At 34.4% G+C, this 25,466-nt stretch overlaps 1 protein-coding gene across 3 annotated transcripts in view; it reads right to left on the bottom strand.

The window, feature by feature from the left end:
• The window catches only part of Nfs1 (Nfs1 cysteine desulfurase), a 161,081-nt gene that overhangs the window by 78,557 nt on the left and 57,058 nt on the right, over positions 1-25,466 (bottom strand). For all 3 annotated transcript variants that reach the window (XM_090408057.1, XM_090408058.1, XM_090408059.1), the window contains exon 5: positions 6,624-6,761. In XM_090408057.1, coding sequence (XP_090264183.1) covers positions 6,624-6,761 — 138 coding nt within the window. The remainder of the gene's footprint in view (positions 1-6,623; positions 6,762-25,466) is intronic.

The raw sequence follows: 25,466 nt of genomic DNA, 5'->3' as shown, positions 1-25,466 counted from the left end.
AGCTTTCTTATGATTTACTTTATAATATCTAAGGATGTATGCTGACTTACTTCCTAGAAACTTTCATTATGATTTATTTTTTGGGACTACATCATTATCTCCTTAAATCCACCAAGAAATTCTGGTTTTTCTATTCTTGTAGACACCTCACTAAATGCTTCACTTGCAAAATTAATGAATGTTTATTTCGAATTTTGCCAATCTTGGCTGTTGTTTTCAAACTCTTTCTCAGATTCTGGAGTGAATGCCCAACCAAACTTGAACATTTCAATAGCAGTCCACTGAGTGGTATGCAACTCAGCATTATCATGTTGTACGATGGTATATCTAATTAAAATATCAGATTAAGTCGTCATTTTGTAGCTTTTTTTTTTTTAGTTTTTTTCAAAACCTCGTAATGCATGGGCTACAGTGGGATTTTTAAATAAAGCCACCTCTAAAAATTAAGACAATCCGCAGGCCCAATACCCTTTCAAATTCTCAAACAGATTTAAAAAATGTGCCTAAATAATACCTTTATTATCCAGAATGATGAATGCTAAAAGTTTTTTTTGCCTGATTTGAAAAGCCTTGCCATTTTTAGGTGTGTGTGGGTGTGTGGGGGAAGATCAATTATACCCTTAACCCTCAAGAGTTTTGCCCTTTATTTGAAAAGCTTGGCAGCTATTGGGGGGGGATGACCATAAATCATTCTTGAATTGCAGTTAGATTCCATCTTGCAGTGACAGGCCCATGCTTCATTGCTAATAAATTTTGAAATCTGAATTGTCAATTTTTATTTCTTCCCATAACCAGCTGTTGTATCCATATGCAAAAAATTTTCTACTATCCTTCTTTTATCATTTAAACAGTATAACTGGATTATGTAAGACATAAAGGTCACAAAGTTTCATGATTACATTTATCCCATTCCTTGATTTTCATTAGATGTGGCAGCCAATGGCAAGCATGATTTAAGCTGATCTTCAAAGCATATTCTCCCAGCTGAATTGTTAATACATCTTCTTTACGCTTGCTAATATACAATTTCTTTTTTTATCTTCATCATCATCGTCAAATTCCTGACATGTACCCTCAAAGGGTGTACAGGATATGATAGTACTACATGAAAAATTTACAACATTACTAACTTTCTATCTATAATTTTTTTTCCTCCAAATCAGTCTGTTACTTGTCAAGACTCCGACATTATCAGATCTTATATTTCTATCGGGGGTGCTTAAGGGTCAAAGCTGTATAACAGAGAGGAGACCTCCACATAGCCTTTAAAGGAATGCGGAGAACCGACCAAGGCTTCTGACCTAATGTCCAATCCTCACCTTCTCGTGGTGCACCCTGTTGAGTATCTACTCGGATAATGAACGAACGAGGATGGGCTGGCAATTTGGGCTTTAGCCGACCAAATTGTATTCTTATTGGTTATACCAAGATAAAAAATGATGGTACAACATGACAAAATTTCATGTCAAAGAAATGAAGCTAGCTGAGGAATTAGATAAGTACCAGATTGACATAATAGAGGTGACTAAAACAAAAAAGACAAAAATTGGTGAGAGCTTTCTGAGCAATAAATACAAAATGTTATATTCAGGCAATGACAATCAAGGAAAAGAAGCAGTAGTCATAGTATTCAACACTAAATACGAGGCTAATCTTCTTGAATGGCAGGCAGTCTAAAGTAGAGTGTGGGCAAATATCAGAATGGAGAACTGGACAATGAGACTTATTCATGCCTATAGTCCCACAGAAGGTTCTACTAAGGTACAAGTGGAGGAATTTTTTTGAGGATTTAGAAAAAGCATCTGACACAATGAAAAAGGAAAAGTTGGTCCTTGTTGGGGATCTAAATAGCAGAGTAGGAAATGATTGTGAGACATACAAAAATATTTTGGGAAAATTTGGAGAAAAGAGCAAAGCTAATAATAATGGCAAATATCTGTTGGATTTCTGCTCAGGACATGGACTGGTTATTACTAACACCATGTTCCAACATAAAAATGTGCACAAATTCACACGGAGAGAAGAGGCAAGGAATAAGAAAAGTCTCGTTGACTATGTTATTGTTGATAGTGATGTTTTCTCCCTGGTACAGGACACCAGAGTGTATAGATGATTTGAAATTGGAAGTGATCACTATTTAGTCTTGAGCAGGATAAAACTGAATTCCATATTGAAAAGAATAACATGTAAGAAAGTTTTAAAGCGAATAAAAGTTGAGCAGCTTTCAGATGTGAACTGTAGACTAAAATGCACAAAGATTATTGAAGAAAAAAGGAAAGAGTTTGAGAACAGGAATCAAACCTTGGAGATTCAGTGGCAAACTCTGAAGAAACCATTGATTGATTCTGACAGAGAGGCATGTGGTGAGGTTGTCTGCAAGGCTAAAAAAATCAGAACTCCCTGGTGGACACAGAAAGTTAAAGAAGCAGTGAAGGAAAAAGCATATCAAAAGTTCCTGGCAAATAAGTCAGCTTTTGCTCTTAAAGAATACAGAGACAAATGTAAGAATGCGAAACACTGTGTAAAACTAGCTAAACAAAAGTCATGCGAGGACTTTGTTAAGAACATAAAAAATAAATATCAAGAAGGTGGCAAAATATTCTAGAGGTTGTTGAAGAAGCTTAGGAATGGAGGAAAGAGTGCTGTAAAAGGAGTTAGAGATGATAAAGGTGACATGAAAACAGGAGAAAAAGATATCCTTGAAGTATGGAGTAATTACTTTGAAAAACTGCTAAATGAAACAAGCAGTGATCACAGCACAGTGGTAAAAAACACTGACCAGGCATGCAGTCAGGAATACATATCCATACTTGAAGTAGAAAAAGCCATCAAAGGCTTGAAATGTGGAAAGGCAGCAGGAATAGATGATATTCGACCAGAAATGCTGAAGTATGGTGGTATAAGAGTCTTACAGTGGCTGCACTGCATAGTTCAGAACGAATTCCCAATGATTGGAGTAGAGCTCTCATAGTACCCATATATAAAAAGGGAAATAAAATTGAATGTGAGAATTACAGAGGTATTTCCCTACTGAGTGTTCCTGGCAAGATCTATGCAGGTATACTTGAGAAATAGTTGAGAAGAATTGTGGAAGAGAAGCTTGGTGAAGAACAAGCTGGATTCGGGCCAAATAGAGGATGTCAGGATCAGATTTTCACTTTATGACAGATAGTTGAGAATCACAGGAATATAACAAAGATCTGTATTTACGTTTTGTAGATCTGGAAAAGGCATACGACAAGGTGTCAAGAGAGAAGCTATTCCAAACACAACAGTTATATGGTGTTAATGGGGCATTATATCAAGCAATAGTTAGTCTCTATTTAAGTTGTAAGTCAGCAGTTTGAATTGAAGGAAGTACAGGAAGATGGCTTAATGTTAAATCTGGTGTGAGACAAGGATGTACATTATCTCCTCTGTTATTCATTATCTATATGGATCACATTATGAAGGAAAGTGGTATTAAACATGATAACAAAATTGGAGATGTTAATGTCAGCTCTTTGCTTTATGCAGATGATGTTATACTTCGAAATAAATCCGCTACAAGTCTGCAAGATTCTCTGACTAAATTGAATAACTGTTGCAATAGATATGGTATGAAGGTCAGCAATAAAAAGACAAAGACAATGAAAATAGGCAGAATCATTGATAATGTCAACTGTGTTGTGAATGGAGAACCTGTGGAACAAGTAAAACATTTCAGCTACTTAGGCACGATTTTTACTGAAGATGGAAAATTAAATATAGAAATACACAACAGAATCAGCAAAGATGGTATGGTGGGAAGTCAATTGAATAAATTCATATGGAATAAGAGATAAATTAGTCGGAACAATAAATTACCTGTATACAGGACAATGTTCAAACCAGTTTTAACTTATGGATCTGAGAGCTGGGTCAGAAGTAAAACACTTGACCAAAGACTAGAGACCGCAGATATGAGAGTCCTGAGAAAGATTATAGGTGTGAACATATGGCATCAATGGCAACATCATATTAAAAACGAGGATATAAGGAAAGAACTTGACATTGTCAGCATCCAGGAATGTGCTAGCAGAGCTAATCTCAGGTGGTATGGTCACTTAAACAGAATGGGCAAGGAAAGATAAGCAAAACAACACAAAAGATAAGTGTTCTCTGCAGGGTGGCAAGAAAATGATCCAGAGGAAGACCAAGATATAGGTGGATTGATACAGTACAAAGTGCCTTAGATGATAGAAATATAGGATCTGATAATTTTGGAGTCTTAAAAAGTAACAGACTGATTTGGAGGAAAATTGTAGATAGGAAGTTAGTAATGATGTAATTTTTTTCATGTAGTACTATCATATCCTGTACACCCCTTGAGGGTACATGGCAGGAATTTGATGATGATGATGATATTTCTATCGTCTAAGGCACTTTGTACCGTATCAACCCACCTATATCTTGATCTTCCTCTGGATTGTTTTCCTGCTAACCTGGCAGAGAACACTTGTTTTGTTAATCTTTCCTCGCCCATTCTGTTTAAGTGACTATACCACCTGAGATTAGCTCTGCTAACGCATTCCTGGATGCTGACAATGTCAAATTCTTTCCTAATATCCTCGTTTTTAATATGATGTTGCCATTGATGCCATATGTTCACACCTATAATCTTTGTCAGGACTCTCATATCTGTGGTCTCTTGTCTTTGGTCAAGTGTTTAACTTCTGACCCAGCTCTCAGATCCATAAGTTAAAACTGGTTTGAACTTGTATACAGCTAATTTAGTGTTCCGACTAATATATCTCTTATTCCATATGAATTTATTCAATTGACTTCCTACCATACCAGCTTTGTTGATTTTGCTGTCTATTTCCATATTTAATTTACCATCTTCACTAAAAATCGTGCCTAAGTAGTTGAAATGTTTTACTTGTTCCACAGGTTCTCTGTTCACAACGCAGTTGACATTTTCAATGATTCTACCTATTTTCATTGTCTTTGTCTTTTTATTGCTGACTTTCATACCATATCTATTACAACAGCTATTCAATTTAGTCAGGGAATCTTGCAAACTTGTAACAGATTTATTTAGAAGTATAACATCATCCGCATAAAGCAAAGAGCTGACATTAACATCTCCAATTCTGATATCATGTTTAATACCACTTTCCTTCATAATGTGATCCATATAGATAATGTACATCCTTTTCTCACACCAGATTTAACATTAAACCATCTTCCTGTACTTCCTTCAATTCTAACTGCTGACTTACAACTCAAATAAAGACTAAGTATTGCTTGATATAATGGGCCATTGACACCATATAACTGTAGAGTATTGAATAGCTTCTCTCTTGGTACCTTGTCATATGCCTTTTCCAGAGCGACAAAACTTAAACACAGATCTTTGTTATATTCCCATGTTTTCTCAATTATTTGTCGTAAAGTGAAGATCTGATCCTGACAGCCTCTATTTGGCCTGAATCCAGCTTTTTTTTTTTTTTTTTTTTTATTATGCACCAAATAATTTTTGAGGAAGTTTCAGAAGCTTTTCTTTTGATATGACTAGGAACTTGGTGATGATTCACCGCCAGACATCAGACTGGCCATTTACAGCAAAAAACAGATCACTTTGTATATTTATAATAAGGCAGCAGGCATTACAGTATTTTAATTTTCTCTGACTTTTCATGGTTGTTCAAGATATGCTGATATTAAGAGAGGCATAAAATCTATAGTGAAAAATTCTTTGGTAATCCATATACATGGTGACAATTTATCATCTCCTCTACAGCATGATCTCAGCAATGCCTCCACATATTACTGTACTAGCCATACTCCAGCCAAGCATACTCAGCTGAATAGTAACAGCAAAAAAAAAATTTGCTGGCTGATGTGAAATTGCTTTTTCAGATTTTTTTCTGTTATCTCTATTTTTTGGTTTTTGTTCTGTTATGTTGTGTTACATCTATTATTCTTTTTAATGTGAAAGGCTGTAAGGTTGTAAGCCCATACATAGTACATCAGTACTGTGAGCGGGCTAAGGATTTTTTTTCTATTTTTATTCATTTTTTATAATTTTTTGTATTTTTATTTATTTTTTACGTAGTCTGGAAACCCTGCTCTAGAGATCAAACATGGAACTTTTCAAGCCACTTCAGGCCTCCAATAAGTAGGGTGGTGGTCTCACATGAGGTCATGAAATTCATCTCCCACCTAAAACCTATTCTGTAATGCCTATTTATTATTCTATAACTTCAAACAAAAAAAAAAAGAAAGAAAAAACTCTTCATAATACACAAAAGAATCTGAATATAATGACATCATTCATATCTCATGGTAAAAGAAATGAAGGAAATATGAATGATACATGAAATATGGGGATATTATGGATCTCCATAATATCCTCCATGGACTCCAGTAAAAAAAAAAAAAAAAAAAAAAAAAAAAAAACTACTACTTTTTACTGGAGTACATAGAAGATATGGAGATCCATAATATCCCCTATTTTAATAAATATATTCTGCATATTGTGAAAACTGCAGTGACCATCAATTACTAAGTATTAGATAAGGCATTGTGTTTATGTACTACTTATTACCAAATATTAAGTATAAAACAATCATTACCTACTGTTAAAAAAATTTACTTACTGTCTGTGTAGTAATAACATGCCTTTTTTTCTCAGCAAAAAAATGTGCTACTCCTTTGATTGCCATATTATTTGATTCTGTAGCACCACTTGTAAAAATAATCTCTTTAGAATCTGCTCCTATTAGTGCTGCCACTTGCTACATATATATATATAAAAAAAGTTCCATATTACATTATATATTTGATAGTATAGAATGTCTGTAAAGTCCCTCTAGGATTTCAGGGAATGTCCTAGACATAAAAACAAACATATTTATAGACATGGAGTTTGTACTAATACTATCAGTTTCCAATAGGTGATAATGACATTATGTACTAGATGACAATTATCAATTAATGAGTGAAGGTTCATATAAAAAATGCCAGCTGCACAAATGATTCTATTAATGTCACAAAGAATGCAGCAAAAATTAAAAACTTCAATGATAAAAGAGTAATAAAACCCTTCATAGGATCATTAAGGATAGCCAGGTTGAGAGGTATATGTATTTAGGTATATAATTATTGCATACCTAAATACATATATAAATATATATAATATTGCATTCCAATGAAAACTTTGGATGGATTTATAAACTAGCCCTGTACATTATAAGATATACTCTGAAAGTAACATAAACAAGAGATGCTGGTATGGTGTTATGTCATCATATAAATATGTGGCATTAAGTCAGCAAAAAAGGTAAAATGCCTTCTAAAATATTTGGTATTTCTTTGAAATACTTAAAGTTTCAGAAAAGATCAACAGATCATGATGTTGTTGGAATATCCCACTTAACTGAATGTTCCAATTATGATGGTTTGTTAAACTTATTTTTACCACTTTAAATTCCTTTCTTCTTCGTTAGCTGTTGATTGATGCTCATCTGAATATAAGGAAATTTATATTATACTGCGCCACCCTATATTCAGATTAGTCCAAATAATATAGAAGAATCAATCATCAACTATATTTATTTTATCACTTTATTTTCAGGCCGAGATTGTTAATAGCATTTAAGGCTTCCGCAAAGGTCCGATTAATTTTATGAGCGGTGCAATGAAAGAAAATCAGGCAAACACCAAGTTTAATTCAACAAAAGAAAACATTTAATGTGGAATGGTGCAACATAAACATATAATCTGCAAAAAGTTATCCAATTAGAATTTACAAGAATAAATATTCAGATATTAGTAACTTCTAAGTTAGGATTGTGGATTGTAACTAATGTTGACATTTCTTAATTCTATAGCTTTAGTATTTCTTTCACATAGTTCTCTCTATCCAATTGGATGAATCATATCATAAATATATTAGCTCAGTTTAAATTATTCAGAATAATTACAATCCATTAACTACCAAACATTCATTTCTCGGTTCTTTATGCTCAGTCAATCAAGTTGAGATTAGTTCTTAAAAGTTTAAGCTTCCAAATGTTACAATAACTAATCTTATGACAGGATACACTGTCATAAGATTAGTTATTTTTCTCAGTCAGCTAACACTTAATAGAACAACATAACACTTATAGCTTCGAGGGGAAAGTACTTCAGTACATTTAACATCCGACCATTAATTGACATAATACCACAGCTAAGGTCAAAATATATCCGACGGAATTAACTGATATTGCTTCACAAGTTATAGAAAGGACAACTCTTACAGGGTTACCACTTCTAAGCATCGAATTTGCATAGGCACAATTGGATTTCTTATTGACTTTTACTTTATGGCAACACAATTTAAAAGAAATCTTCCAGTATAATAACTGAATTATAGACACAGAAACACATAAGACTTGATGCACTTGGTTTAAGTTATTTACTGATTCCTTATTTTCTTCTATGTATTGACTTCAGTTCTGCATTATGCTTCCACTAACTGTTAGGAAATTATTGAAGTACCAGAACTCCGATAGAAGTAATTCCAAATGCCTATTAATTCCTTGTCCTTTCCTAGAAGATTTTCAGCATATATCAATTCCCTTTCTGCCACTCACTCATTTATATGAATATATTATTCATATAAATGCTTTGAACTGTATTTATTTATATATATACAGGGTGTTCGGGATAAATTTGACATATTTATAATTAATTATATTTTTCCGTAAGTTACATGTATTAACACACACTTCTCTTCATTTAAAAGTTTGGACCCTTCTTCATTCATATACAAGATGTCAGAAAGGATGGATAGCTGGAACCCACCTGAATCATGGAAGAGAATAACTTGTATCATGATGATTCGTGCCCGCCATCAAAATAAGGATATTACGACTGCTGCCCAATACTCCCTGAATACAGTAAAAACAATCAGGCATGAACTAGAGACTTGCAATGGTGACTACGAGGATGTAGCAAGAAGAAAGATCCCTAGCAGACGATCTGATTGCGTTCGTACAGCAGAATTCCTCGCAAATCTGCAGGAACAGGTGTTGAAGAACCCTGGCATTGGAATTCGGGCTTTGTTTGTGGAGTTGCTAACTGTAGTCAAGCCCTGGATAACAAGGGTAGCCAATGGTAGGCCGTATGTATGGCAGCAGGATTCGGCCCCTTGCCACACCTCTGGGAAAAGTCAAAAATGGTTGTCTGAAAATTTCTACGACTTCACCAGTCCAAATGTTTGGCCTCCAAACTCCCCAGACCTTAACCCCATGGATTATTTTGTATGGGGCACAGTTGAAAAAGACACCAATCGCACTTCCAGTAATACAAAAGCCCAGTTAATGGATAAAATTAAAACAGTTTTTGCGGCCCTTCCCAGGGAGACTGTAGCATCAGCTTGTTCGAGGTTCCGAAGCAGAATTGAAGCTGTGATCGATGCTAATGGTGGTTATTTTGAGTAAATCTTGTTGATAGTATTGTAATTAACTCTGCCTGTAATGTTTTTTTGTCAATTCATTAAATTTAATAGATACAAAGAAGATTTTCTTTTTCCTTACGAAACTGTCAAATTTATCCCGAACAACCTGTATATATATATATATATATATAAAATGAATAAATAAAAGCCTTATAAACTCAAGGAACTATATAAGCTTGTTCAGAGCAAGTTTTGACAAATAGCTGTGTCCACAATGAGATTCACACCCACAATCTCTCTCTAGGTTGGAGAGCAGGTATGCCATCCACTTATTCAAGAACACTTGCAAAATTATTAAAAGAAAGGATAATTAATATCCATTTATTTTATATATCAAGATAATAAACAATTAGTGCTTTAAAAGTTTCAAAAAGATAGTTTAGAGTTACATAACCTTTAACATGTTGTCTTCATATTGTGCTACCTAATAAAACAAGTTTCAGAGAAACAGTGTATTTGCCATTTATTTAATATTGTTAAATTGTGAATGAAGATATTTTATATATTATAATACTTCATTCATAATTAACATAATCCACCATGTCATAAGCAAGACTTGTAATTGACATAATACCACAGCTAAGGTCAAAATATATCCGATGGAATTAACTGATATTGCTTCACAAGTTATAGAAAGGACAACTCTTACCGGGTTACCACTTCTAAGCATCAAATTCGCATAGGCACAATTGGATTTCTTATTGACTTTTACTTTATGGCAACACAATTTAAAAGAAATCTTCCAGTATAATAACTGAATTATAGACACAGAAACACATAAGACTTGATGCACTTGGTTTAAGTTATTTACTGATTCCTTATTTTCTTCTATGTATTGACTTCAGTTCTGCACTATGCTTCCACTAACCGTTAGGAAATTATTAAAGTACCAGAACTCTGATAGAAGTAATTCCAAATGCCTATTAATTCCTTGTCCTTTCCTAGAAGATTTTCAGCATATATCAACTCCCTTTCTGCCACTCACTACCGATCTCTATGCTGTCTCTAGGGTTTCTCTCTTTACTTTTTCTTTCCAATCAACTACGTTCTCCTTTTCCAGGCAAAATCCAGTTTTAACCTGTTTAGCTTATATCAACTGGCTTTTCTCCTTATACACAGTAGCTCACGCTCTCAGCACAAGCTAACTAAAATAAACTCCGTTTCTCCGTCAGTAGCCAATCAAATCTCATCAGTAGAATTTCATAAAATTACCTTTACTTATAGAAATAACAAAAAACATATATCATGGTTCACATAAGGAACATTTAAATTTATATACACACAGTTTCTTATAATAAATTTTACAGAATTAAGTAAATAAATTGAATCTCATTTTTACATAGTCTTTTTATTACTATTACATATCCTAAGGTTATATAATTAATTTATAACAAACAAAACTTAAAGCATTTATATGAATAATATATTACAAGCAAAAGACTAACAACAAATAATATTTACAAGTCTTGCTTATGACATGGTGGATTATGTTAATTATGAATGAAGTATTATAATATATAAAATATCTTCATTCACAATTTAACAATATTAAATAAATGGCAAATACATTGTTTCTCTGAAACTTGTTTTATTAGGTAGCACAATATGAAGACAACATGTTAAAGGTTATGTAACTCTAAACTATCTTTTTGAAACTTTTAAAGCACTAATTGTTTATTATCTTGATATATAAAATAAACGGATATTGATTATCCTTTCTTTTAATAATTTTGCAAGCATTCTTGAATAAGTGGATGGCATACCTGCTCTGCAACCTAGGAGAGATTGTGGGCACAGCTATTTGTCAAAACTTGCTCTGAACAAGCTTATATAGTTCCTTGAGTTTATAAGGCTTTTATTTATTCATTTTAAATATATATATATATATAAACAAATAAATACGTTTCAATATCAAGTTTAAGTCTTTTAGAACTTATCTTTTTTCTTTAATTCATACAACAACATGAGGAAAAAAGTGAATAATATATATTCAAAGACTATATATTTCAACCTGAAAATTACAGGCCATCATCAGCGGCAAACGATAGTTAACTACAAAGTAGAACACAAACAATGGATTGATTTGAAATAGTGAGAGCTGCATGATGTTATACATGAACAATGCAAATGCATTACTGAGTAGACATTATATTATTAGTTATTGATTAACTGTATTATAAATTAAAACTTTAACGATGTGTGTAATTAAAATAAGACTCTCCCATATCTTTGACAGTGAGAGACAGTCATTTTGATTCAACTTCGGATGATAAAATTAAGGCTTCGGTGTTTTCTTTAAATAAATGTTCAAATTTATAGTGATAACAGAGTAAATGTGTTTCAGACTATAGGATATAGTGGTCAGTATATGTTTTGCAAGGCCAGATTTCTCGGAATAAAAAATGATGGTACAACATGACAAAATTTCATGCCGGCTGGGGCGTCGCCCGGTTAAACAAGGCCCCCGTTGTTTTCGCCAGGGAACCAGGGCGAACAGCGAAAAGTCAGCTACTGGAACAAATCTGAAAACAAACCCCAACTCAACATCACCAGAGTTAAAGATCGGTACTATCAACGTAAGAAGCCTGAATGGCAAAGAAATGGAGCTAGCTGAGGAATTAGATAAGTACCAGATCGACATAATAGGGGTGACTGAAACAAAAAAGACCAAAACTGGTGAGATCTTTCTGAGCAATAAATACAAAATGTTATATTCAGGCAATGACAATCAAGGAAAAGAAGGAGCAGCCATAGTATTCAACACAAAATACGAGGCTAATCTTGAATGGCAGTCAGTCTCAAGCAGAGTAATGTGGGCAAATATGAGAATGGGGAACTGGACAACGAGACTTATTTGTGCCTATGGTCCCACAGAAGGTTCTACTAAGGTAGAAGTGGAGGAATTTTTTGAGGCTTTAGAAAAAGCAACTGACACAATGAAAAAGGAAAAGTTGGTCCTTGTTGGGGATCTAAATAGTAGAGTAGGAAATGATTGTGAGACATACAAAAATATTTTGGGAAAATTTGGAGAAAAGAGCAAAGCTAATAATAATGGCAAATATCTGTTGGATTTCTGCTCAGGACATGGACTGGTTATTACTAACACCATGTTCCAACATAAAAATGTGCACAAATTCACATGGAGAGAAGAGGCTAGGAATAAGAAAAGTCTCATTGACTATGTTATTGTTGATAGTGATGTTTTCTCCCTGGTGCAGGACACCAGAGTGTACAGAGGATTTGAAATTGGAAGTGATCACTATTTAGTCTTGAGCAGGATAAAATTGAATTTCGTATTGAAAAGAATAACATGTAAGAAAGTTTTAAAGCGAATAAAAGTTGAGCAGCTCTCAGATGTAAACTGTAGACTAAAATACAGAAATATTATTGAAAAGAAAATGAAAGAGTTTGAGAACAGGAATCAAACCTTGGAGATTCAGTGGCAAACTCTGAAGGAAACATTGATTGATTCTGCCAGAGAGGCATGTGGTGAGGTTGTGTGCAAAGATAAAAAAATCAGAACTCCCTGGTGGACACAGGAAGTTAAAGAGGCAGTGAAGGAAAAGAAGAAAGCATATCAAAAGTTCCTGGCAAATAAGTCAGCTTTTACTCTTACAGAATACAGAGACAAATGTAAGAAAGCTAAACAGTGTGTAAAACTAGCTAAACAAAAGTCATGGGAGGACTTTGGCAAGAATATGGAAAATAAATATCAAGAATGTGGCAAAATATTCTGGAGGTTGTTGAAGAAGCTTAGGAATGGAGGAAAGAGTGCTGTAAAAGGAGTTAGAGATGTTAAAGGTGACATGAAAACAGGAGAAAAAGATATCCTTGAAGTATGGAGTAATTACTTTGAAAATCTGCTAAATGAAACAAGCAGTGATGATAGCACAGTGATAAAAAACACTGACCAGGCATGCAGTCAGGAATACATATCCATACTTGAAGTAGAAAAAGCCATCAAAGGCTTGAAATGTGGAAAGGCAGCAGGAGTAGATGATATTCGACCAGAAATGCTGAAGTATGGTGGTATAAGAGTCTTACAGTGGCTGCACTGCATAGTTCAGAAAGCCTGGACAGAGGGACGAATTCCCGATGATTGGAGTAGAGCTCTAATAGTACCCATATATAAAAAGGGAAATAAAACTGAATGTGAGAATTACAGAGGTATTTCCCTACTGAGTGTTCCTGGCAAGATCTATGCAAGTATACTTGAGAAACGGTTGAGAAGAATTGTGGAAGAAAAGCTTGGTGAAGAACAAGCTGGATTCAGGCCAAATAGAGGCTGTCAGGATCAGATCTTCACTTTACGACAAATAGTCGAGAAAGCATGGGAATATAACAAAGATCTGTATTTAAGTTTTGTCGATTTGGAAAAGGCATATGACAAGGTGCCAAGAGAGAAGCTATTCAATACGCTGCAGTTATATGGTGTCAATGGGGCATTATATCAAGCAGTACTTAGTCTTTATTTGAGTTGCAAGTCAGCAGTTAGAATTGAAGGAAGTACAGGAAGATGGTTTAATGTTAAATCTGGTGTGAGACAAGGATGTACATTATCCCCTCTGTTATTCATTATCTATATGGATCACATTATGAAGGAATGTGGTATTAAACCTGATATCAAAATTGGAGATGTTAATGTCAGCTCTTTGCTTTATGCGGATGATGTTATACTTCTAAATAAATCTGCTACAAGTCTGCAAGATTCTCTGACTAAATTGAATAGCTGTTGTAATAGATATGGTATGAAGGTCAGCAATAAAAAGACAAAGACAATGAAAATAGGCAGAATCATTGAAAATGTCAACTGTGTTGTGAATGGAGAACCTGTGGAACAAGTAAAACATTTCAGCTACTTAGGCACAATTTTTACTGAAGATGGTAAACTAAATATAGAAATAGACAACAGAATCAGCAAAGCTGGTATCGTGGGAAGTCAATTGAATAAATTCATATGGAATAAGAAAGAAATTAGTCGGAACACTAAATTAGCTGTATACAAGACTGTGTTCAAACCAATTTTAACTTATGGATCTGAGAGCTGGGTCAGAAGTAAAACACTTGACCAAAGACTAGAGACCGCAGATATGAGAGTCCTGAGAAAGATTAGAGGCGTGAACAGATGGCATCAATGGCAATATCATATTAAAAATGAGGATATTAGGAAAGAACTTGACATTGTCAGCATCCAGGAATGCGTTAGCAGAGCTAATCTTAGATGGTATGGTCACTTAAATAGAATGGGAGAGGAAAGATTAGCAAAACAAGTGTTCTCTGCCAGGTTGGCAGGAAAACGACCCAGAGGAAGACCAAGATATAGGTGGATTGATACGGTACAAAGTGCCTTAGACGATAGAAATATAAGATCTGATAATGTTGGAGTCTTGACAAGTAACAGACTGATTTGGAGGAAAATTGTAGATAGGAAGTTAGTAATGATGTAATTTTTTCATGTAGTACTGTCATATCCTGTACACCCCTTGAGGGTACATGGCAGGAATTTGATGATGATGATGATGAGATTTCTCGGATTTCCTATTGATGATATAAGACTGGTGTTCTTGTATTCTGAATGCCCAGCTTCTCCAAAATACAAAAGGTGACAGTCAGGAAGAGCAAGAGGGCAGCACTTATCTTTAGAAGATGGGAACCATGATGATAGTTTGTTGACTGGAATAAATGTAGCCACTAGATTATACTTCTTAAGAATTCTAGAAATTGGTTCTGAGATGCCAGAAATGTATGGAATAGGGACTCAATATACAGTTTCCTTTTTTATTTGAGCTAGGATTTTGGGAATCAAAAAGATATTGTGTGTTCTGCTCTGAGAAGCTGTAGAGCATATAATGTGAGCACAATGTAATTAAAGTTTTAATAATTCTAATCTTCTAAGAGGGATGGTGAGCAGATTGTTGTTGAATCTAACATCCAGTGAAGATAGGCTTTCAATAAATAGGAGTAATTAGTTCACTTGATGATGAGCAGAGGATCAGGATGTCTAAGAATGGGCATATTTGTTTTATTTTTCTATTTTCATAGTTAAATTAATTCATGGCTGTAAGTTGTTTATGCTTGCTAGAAAGGCAGGTAATGTATCTTCGTTGTGGGGCCAGACTGCAAAAACATCATCTATATAATGTACCCAAAATGAAGACTGAGGGTATATGGATGAGAAAAAGATGTCTCCTGGATGTTCCAAATATAAGTTGGAGAGCAGGAAAGAGTGGTCTGTCTCCCCATGGCAGTTCCTGTAACTTATCTGTAGATTCTGTTTTGACAAAGAAAATAACCAGAGTGAATCACAAAGTCAAATAATATCACTACATTCAGCAGAAAGGCTTGTGAGAGCAATTAATCCACCATTTGCGTTCTACTTTATATTCAACTACCTTTTGCCCCCAATGATGACCTGTAATTTCCAGGTCGAAATATATGACTTTTAAATAAATATTATTCACTCATTTCCTTGTGTTATCATGTGAATTTAAGAAACCTTATGGTACAAGTATCTATAAAAGAACAAAAAATAATGGAAATATGCAGTGATTTTTATAGACCTATACAAAAGCAGAGAAATAAATGCAAATCCTTGACTAAATTTAGTTGAGACAAATACTGAACCATTAATTGTAATAGAAGAATTATGGAAAAGTCCTCAAATCAGCAAATAATAATTAAGTCGTGAAGAAGACGTTTTATTATCAGAACATTTAAAATCAGTAGGTTCACAGTTTCCTCAAGTCATACTGGATATGTCTAATGATATGTTAACTATAGAAATGGCAAAAATTAATCAGTCAATTGCAAGTTTTTGTGGCAGATGGTAATGAGATTTTGTGTACAAAATCCCATCAGCATTTGGCAAATGAAACAAGGAAAACGAGACTACAGAGGAGTGGTACTTCTCCTTACATTTGGTCAGTCACAGCAAGATATCAGAGATACTATATCAACAAGGAATTAAAGTTGCCTTCTTTTCACTAAAAAGATTTAAAGTCTCCTTAGACTTTCCCATCCTCCACTTAAGAAACCTGGAGTTGACAAAATCACCTGTACTTGTAATATGTGTTATGAAGGGGAAGCAGGCATGTCAGAATTAGTAGCATGTACAACTGAAACCAAACAACAAGTAATGACAATGCAAAGAAATGATCTATGTGCAGTATAATTTCTACTCCAGAATTTTAAACTGTCAAATGCTCAAAAACTTAAATTAATGCAAAAAAAAAAAAAATGGTGCATGATTTTACATCGTCTGGTCCTCTCTCATAAAAAAACGTAAGACCTTGGTATCACACATCGGATTCAGCAGTACGTGCACAATTCCACTGTTAGTCTTTGTTCAAATATTTAATATAGTTATTGTTACCTGATTGTAGCTTAACTGTTTATTTAATTCACTATTTTCTTCTGATGAAGTGAACCACAGTCGTTAAGAAAACTATTAGAGTATTGAATAAAACATTTTTTTCTACTAATTAGTGCAATGTGGTATGCATATTGGCCTCAAATAATATTGTGTTCTCCTGCCACAGAAGTCTTCAAAATCAGAAAGGACAAAATTTAGCACTGAGTGGATACCAAGAGAAGGAAAGAAGAAGAAAGTTTGCCAAAGAACAAGATGGAGAGATAATCTACAAATGCTTGACATAAGGCTCTGACAATACTTACGGATAAAAACAACTGGAAATTTATGGAGGGAGGCTATATCAAGCAGGAGATGGAAAGTGGCTGAAGAAGTTAGTACAAAATAACTAGCAATCACTTTTATTGTTACTTCATATAATCATATTTGTTCACTGTTCGCTAGGAGTTAATTATCGTGAGTGCAGGTAACTTGTTCTTTTTAGTAATAATATCCCTATCTGTCAAGGCTGTGGTGGAAAAGCATAAAATTTCTGCTGTGGTTTCTGTAAGCAGCTTAAAGCAATATATGCTAATGAAAGATGTGACATAATTTCTTTTTTTTTCTGCAATTCTCCAGTGCTGATGTGTTGAAAATTTTTCATTGATAGCTCATTGAGTATTATTTGATCTCCTAAGTTGCATAATTTGTTTTTAATTTTTTTTATGCAATTCCCTCTCGGATAATACAGGTTCAACTTGAAAAGAAAAGTTGTAAACCTATAATATGTTAGTACCACGGTGGGCTAAGGACTTTTATAATTTATATATTTTATTTTTATTTTTTACGTAATTCAGAATCTCTGCTCCCGAGACCAACATGGGAATTTTTTCAAACCACTTTAGGTCTTGAGTAAGCTGAAGACAATTACAAATATGTCATTTCCATAGTTTATTGGTTGGAGGACAGGTATGTTAATCACCTTGTCAACCAGGTAGCAAGAAACATTACAATTATGGTCAGGAAAAAAAAAAAGTTATGATATTAAGTTATAATGCATACTTTTTTTGCTTGTTTGTTTTTGTACAAACTGAACATAATTTCTCTCTCTCTCTCTCGTGCAAAATTTGCTTTAGCTGTACTGAAACATCATCATTTGGTAATGTGGCCCTATTGCCAACAAATCACTCCCATGACAGTGCAGTCTCAAGGATCTCATGGCACTTGTCATTCAGCTAAAAAATATGTGGGTTATAATTCTATGTCGGGTATGAGAAACAACCTGTATAAGGGATTTTCAAATGAAGGTGAGTTATTCAGTCTTCCTCTGTTGTTACATCTGCTTCTTTTCACAGATCAAAAGCTCTAATTAACTTGTACTTATCACACATACTAAATCTTAATAACCTTAAATACAATCATAAAATACAATTTATAGATTATCATTAAGCCATTTGGATACACGTGGCTATCAGTGAACACATCAGCACAATTACACTTTTAGTTTAACATGATCTTGTATCTATTCGGCCTCTTGGGCAAACAATTCTTAACACTGTCTCGGACACGTATCTAGTTGTAGGCTAGTCTTACAGTTCTTTAAGTTCAGTCCAATTTAAACGTTCACACAGGAAATTCACTCTCTTCTTACAACTGGAATTAGTATTTCAAAAATCTACATTACCATTTCTGTCCTTGAACTCTTAAAACTTGTTCCCGCCTTGTCTAATCATCAAGGCCTTCAAATGTAATCGCTTTGGAGGATATCTTCCGTAGATCTGTGTGAGTAGAATCTCTGAGGGAAACATGGGAGGTGGCATGGTAACGTCGCCTTGAATGGACGGCTCAATTTAGTCCCTCCGTCGTACGACAACATCACAGCTATCCTAGAACACGGACATAGCTTGGCCCAATACGAACGCTACGACGGATGAACTAAGTGCCTTCCGCGACTGGCCAGGGACTTCCCTCCTACGACGAGCAGGACCACTCCGAGAGATCAGGAATCCAGGAAAAAAAATATCTCGACTCTTCATTCAAGGCCTTTTTGTTTCAATTTCTCCTCTCGTTAAATCTCGATATTTGCGACACGCGCCAACTCGGTCACGTGTGTCCACGTCAATCTCATTAGCTCCCTCTATTAATTTTTCGCACGTGTGTCTGCCTCCTATTCCTGGAAGACGCTTAGGTTTCCCTTTCCAATACTTTCATAATGCAGGATGGTAAAAGTGACCTTTGAACCCTGACTCACAGGCTTTACTATTTCAGTGCAAGAGGGTGGTTTTCCAAACGGATTTTGCCAGCTTACATGGATTTCTATTATCAGGCCCACACTTAATACAGATTATATTTAAACACTTTATACAATTTTATACAATTCCTTAAACTTTATCTTGACTTGTGTTCACAAACAATTTATTTTTTCTATTGCCAACGTTCCATGTTCTCTGCCTGAGTAGAATTAATGTTGTGACCTGAATATTTTAATATAAACCTTTTTAATGCTTATTCAGGACACAACAATATCTCACGACCAGCCAGAAGTTACAATCCTTAGAGAAAATATATGAGAATAGCATGCAACCATATTATCCTGTTTTGAAATGTATTATAGTGTATCACCTTAAAGCTAATTAAATTGTTTCATTCATGTACTTGCCTGATCTGCCTGTATTATATGAATTCAAAACTACTGCTCATAAAAATAACAACGAACCAAGCGGGATAAACCCATGAATACTAATGCAATAAGTAAGCCACGACTGTAAGAAAGAAAAGGACAAGCGAGGGGGGAGATAAATTTATGCTTGATCAAATAATCATTAACTCTCTAAAGGAGTCACCCTGAACAAGAATCCTTTCTACCTAGGTATTAGCTGGCGTAGCATAAATATAAATGTGTTAATACTTATAGGGTGAACTTCTTCAGCTTGTTTGTTTAGGACATAGAGAGGCCAATAGGACTGCAAAGCACTGAATATTTGATTGTAGAGTTTAAATTATAAGGGATAAATGTGTATAAGTAAGGTACAGTGTTATATGAGTTTTGAATTTAAGAAAGATAGGATGTTGGATTAGTTAAGAAAGGGTAGATAAAGGGTAAATAACTAATTAAGTAAAGAAAAAGCAAATAAGATAAGAAAAAGTCTCAACATAAATGGCGTAGCTGGTAGGATAAAGGAAAGATATAAAACAATAGAAGTAAATCTAAACGATTAGAGTACAAACATATTATAACAAATAAGTAGAGAGATAAATATTATAAGAAACGTCACAACAATATCAAGAAATTTCATCTTTATTCCTGATCCCCCCTCCCCCATATCAATCCTACATGTAAGAATTTGGGATTCTTTGCACAATCCTCAAAAACATGCAGTAATATGGAGTAGTAATAATAATAATGAGTCTTCTGCAGTAAGTCTTCTGACTACTGGATCTACTTATATAAAAACAATAATAAGCACAATAATATATCATCTAGCACTACAATCTTAACCTACAGTGTTTTAAAACATTCACAAAAAAGTGAATGTTCCAGAACATTCGCTTTTTTGTCTCTCTTTTCTGATTAATGCACAACATTCACACCAGTATAACATACATTGACAAGGTGCTCATTAAACAATAAATAATTCTATTAGATTCTCAACCTCACCTTTCTGTAATCATTCTTCCTTTAGCTCATCACAAAACAGAAAGACCTGAAAGGGCTATTCCCCTCACATAATACACAATATATTCTATGCATATGATCATTGCCTATTATCCATAAAAACTTTTTTGTAATAACTACTAAAATTCAATGTTTATCCTTTGCACCTTATTAATCTGCCTAAATTAAATTTGTAATATCATTATACTTTGATGAGTGTTCATTTCTTGTAAATTAATGGAAATAGCCAGGTGAAATAATAGAAGCAGAATATGAACGATTCATAGCTAGCATCTTTATGTAAGTTGTCTGGTAATCATGCATTTTGGTACTATAACAAGGCTGAACATGACCACTGTGATTTCTACCCCTCCTCCTTCTTTCAACTACAACTGTTTCTGTTCTCCTGATCCAAACACCTGCTCTAAGAAAATAACCAGAACAATTCTTGCTTGTAAATGATCTTCTCTCATTAACCTCAACTCCTAGTTTTGCACATAGTTTTGATAACGACAATATACTCCATTTTTTTTTCTTATGACTTGTGATATTAGCTCACACATTTCAAGATCTTCCAAAAAAATACCCTAAACAATACTGGCATCCTTGTCATTCTCCAGGTGAGGATATTTCTACCAAGAACGATTTAATTTCACCTCTTCACATCACCGTACCTTTGCTAATATTCAGATCTTGAGGTAGGATTAGATTACTCTTGTTATGCCAACTTACATCTCTGGAATTTCCTGGAATAGGCACATCATGTGGAGACTTCAATCTCCAAAAGAGTTGGTATCTTTTATGGCTGCTTTGTGCCCTACAGGATTGCTAACACTATATAAATCACAAACCCACACTCAAACTTACAATACTATTCTGACAGAGTTTTCAATATACATTGCTTGGAAATAAGTCAATGGATACCATAGTGTGAGGAACAAACAGCCATGGCACCCACCTTAATAAGATGTAGGACCTCCTTACGCTATGAGGGCTGCAGCAATTTTATGGGCATGCTTTCCACAAGTGAATGATAGCAATCAATGGGAATTTTGGACCATTCTTCCTGTAGGCATGTAATGAGATCCTGAATTATTGTGGGGCAGACATCCCTTGACCTCACTGACACTCTAGTTCATCCCACAAACCACACATTTACAGCAGCAGCTTTATGATTCAGTGTATTGTCTTGCTGAAAGAGACAAAGGTCAGTTCTGTCTAGACACCACAAAGTAGGAAGCACTGCATTCTCCAGAATGTTCAGATACCTCTTGGAGTTCAATGTTAATGGCTCCAAGAGGATCCAAGGTCAAACCAGGAAAAAAAAAATCCATACCATCACACCACCATCCCCGAATTTCATAGTTGGGGTTACACACTCAGGTAAGAGGTGGTCACTGGGCATTCACCACACCCATCCATCTGCTTGGTAGAGGGTGTAGTGCGATTCGTTGCTATTTCAAGCTTCCATGTCCCACTGTACACACTCTGCCCCACGGAAAACAATGCTACATGTTGGTTCGGGTAATGTGGGGCTTGCACATTGCAGTCCTATTGTGGAAACTCATGTTGTGAGCCTCAGTTCTAAATGTTTTTGTGCAGATTTGTGTTTCAATCAATGCCCAGAATTCTGCATCCATGTATCAGCCGACGAATGGTGGTTTTTACATATTATTCTTCATAGCACCCTACAGTCACATTCAGTGAGTGTGGTGGGTCATCCACTGCAGGTAGCACTTGCAGCTGACTCCTTGCGCTTCCATCTCAGTATGGTATCACTGATTTATTGACCTGGGATGACCCAATTTGTAAGCAATTTGTAGAACAGATAGGCCTGCAACATGGCATCCTATCACGCCTCTTTCAAACTCTGTCAGTTCCCTTCACAGCCATTTCACATGGACACAGTTGCACTGACTTGGGAGCATCATATTCCTCCAATTTATACTGGCTACAAACACCACGTGACTTATTACATGGCATGATGTACCTTGTCAGTTATGTGTCATTGACTTTCAATCAGTGTGTGTGTGTGTGTGTGTATATCAATCCCATACAAATTTTCCAACTGTTGTACAAGCAAAATAGTTACCACTTTAAGAACTAGAATTTTCATAAAAGAAAAGTTAATTTTCCAACGTATAATAATAAACACTAATCCCATGAAACACACTGATTACCCTAATATCGGAATGGATTCACCTTCTTCTGACATGCGTAGAAGTGTTGAAGGGTCTCGCATCTGTGGGCATACAGTACAAATACCAATTTTAGTATGACTTCTTATTGCAACTTAATGCATCACAGTTTTTGATTTCTATCTCTTCCATATACCTAGCCATATACTCTTCCATATTCCATATACCTTCCATATACCCAACTAGTCTCTTGCAGATTTTATATAAATAAACAGCTAAAATCAACTCTGACGGTATATACCTTCCCCTCACTATAACTGAAATAACCATGAAAATTCTTTATTGTAAATTTCATAGCCATTGTCAATTCAGTTATAGGAAAACTCAAAAAAGAACAATTTAATTGAAAGCATGTGATATTATGTGCAATATCGGCTGCAGGAGAATAGCTCCATTTGCATTAATAGATATTCAAAATAAATTACAATAAATTGATTTAGTTAATTATTTTTAAATTATAAATGACTTAATTACAATTATGGAACACATGAATGGTGAGTATTGGTTAATATAACTTCTCAAAATTGAGGAAGTTTTAGGCAGTCGTTTTTGTTCAGATTCGGGTTGTGCTTCACAGCTTTCTTTGTAGAGTCTATCTAGATGAAAATAACTTTTGTGTAACACTTTGGTGCACAAAAGTTCCACTGAATTCTGTGTTTTGTAGATAAAGTGTGGTTTGCTAAACAGGATTTACTGGGTTTGTTAAGAGAAATGTATTCCTGATGTTCTTCCAGACAAATTTGTGCAGATTGACCACTTTGTCCATAATAATATAAGCCACAAGAGCAGGAATTCTATAAACTCCAGGATAAATAGAGGAGGATATTTGTCTTTTGGTGAGATAAGGAATGTATTAAGTTTGTGAACTGGACAGAATGCAACTTGTACATTAATCTGACAAACTAATCTTGCTACATTTTTCAGAAAGTCCCTTAACATATGGAAGACAGCCATAATTATTTTTTTGATAGTTTTACATTATAACCATTTGCATTAAAGGTAGTTGTGATAATAAACAGTTCTTTGTTTAAAAGAGAATTTTTAGAACAAATGTTATGAGCTCTGTCAACTAAGGATTCGATTACGCCACATTTCAGACAATGGTGATGATGAGAGTTAGAATCAATGTATTTACCAATATGAGTTGGTTTTCTATATACTGTAAACTGTCATTTAGGTGACATAGATTGAGAACATCTAAAAAAGGAAGAATCTAATTGACCCTAGAAGTAGAAGACAACAATTGCCTCCCTTTTTTGGATATTCTCATTCTACATCAATCAAATGGCGGTTTACAGTTCTCAATATATATAGAAAACCAACTCATATTGGTAAATACATTGATTTTAATTCTCATCATCACCACCCATGTTAGAAATATAGTGTAATCAAATCCTTAGTTGATAGAGCTCATAAAATTTGTTCTACAAATTCTCTTTTAAACAAAGAACTGTTTATTATCACAACTACCTTTAATGCAAATGGTTATAATGTAAAAACAATTGAAAAAATAATCAATAATTATGGCCATCATCCTAACCCTCCTCAAGAAGAAATTACAGAATTTTTATTCCATATGTTAAAGAACTTTCTGAAAAAATAGCAAGATTACTTTGTCAGATTAATGTACAAGTTACTTTCTATCCAGTTCACAAACTTAATACATTCCTTATCTCACCAAAGGACAAATATCCTCCTCTATGTTATCCTGGAGTTTATAGAATTCCTGCTCTTGTGGCTTATATTATTATTGACAAACTGGTTGATCTGCACAAATTGGTCTGGAAGAACATCAGGAATACATTTCTCTCAACGAACCCAATAAATCCTGTTTAACAAACCACGCTTTATCTACAAAACACGGAATTCAGTGGAACAAAACCAAAGTGTTACACAAAATTTATTTTCTTCTAGAAAGACTCTACAAAGAAAGTCATGAAGCACACGACTCAGATTCACAACCTGAATCTGAATAAAAACGACTATCTTTCTCAATTTTGGGAAGCTATATTAACCAATACTCACCATTCATGTGTTCCATAATTGTAATTAAATATTGCTTATAATTTAAAAATAATTAACTAAATCAATTTATTGTAATTTATTTTGAATATCTATTAATGCAAATGGAGCTATTCTCCTGCAGCCAATAATTCGCATAATATCACATGCCTTCAATTAAATTGTTCTTTTTTGAGTTTTCCTATAACTGTATTGACAATGACTATGAAACTTAGCCGAAAATTTTACAATAAAAATATTAAACGCAAGCGTTTCTGGTGTTAATATTTTATAAATAACTGTTCTAAGGTGTGGTGAGTTAATTTCACATCTATTGCAATGCCAACATGGGTATTAGGTGCTGCTGTTGCACTAGGTATATTAAATTGAAATATGCATGTTGTGCAGAGCAAATGAAAATTTTGGAGAGGACTGTGACTTTATCTGCTAAGAAATTCAGTTAACTATAGTGAATATTGTGGAACTTTCACTCTGTGCAACAGTGAGCTTTAAATAACCGATTCCATAGGACTTATGCTGAATATTTCTGTATTTCATTACACCATGTCATTTTGTTAAAACAATGTTTGCTATACTGTGCATCTACAGTACAAACACACTATAGGCTGAGTGGCCTTGTTGTATCTGATTAACATGAAAAAAAAAATTAAGAGAATTATATGAAACAGCTCAATTCTAACTACCTCTCATCTGCTAGTTGCAAACAGCTAAAATATCCATGTGATCAGTAAAGTCAAGTCATAAAAATTAATTGTGAATTAAAAAAGTGTATAG

Source organism: Typopeltis vanoorti, chromosome 18 (genome assembly GCF_054136105.1).
Source record: "Typopeltis vanoorti isolate ZY-2024b chromosome 18, IOZ_Tvanoo_1.0, whole genome shotgun sequence".
Classification (NCBI taxonomy): domain Eukaryota; kingdom Metazoa; phylum Arthropoda; class Arachnida; order Uropygi; family Thelyphonidae; genus Typopeltis; species Typopeltis vanoorti.
The sequence above is the reverse complement of the archived record's forward strand: the minus strand, read 5'-3'. Positions and strand labels throughout refer to the sequence as shown.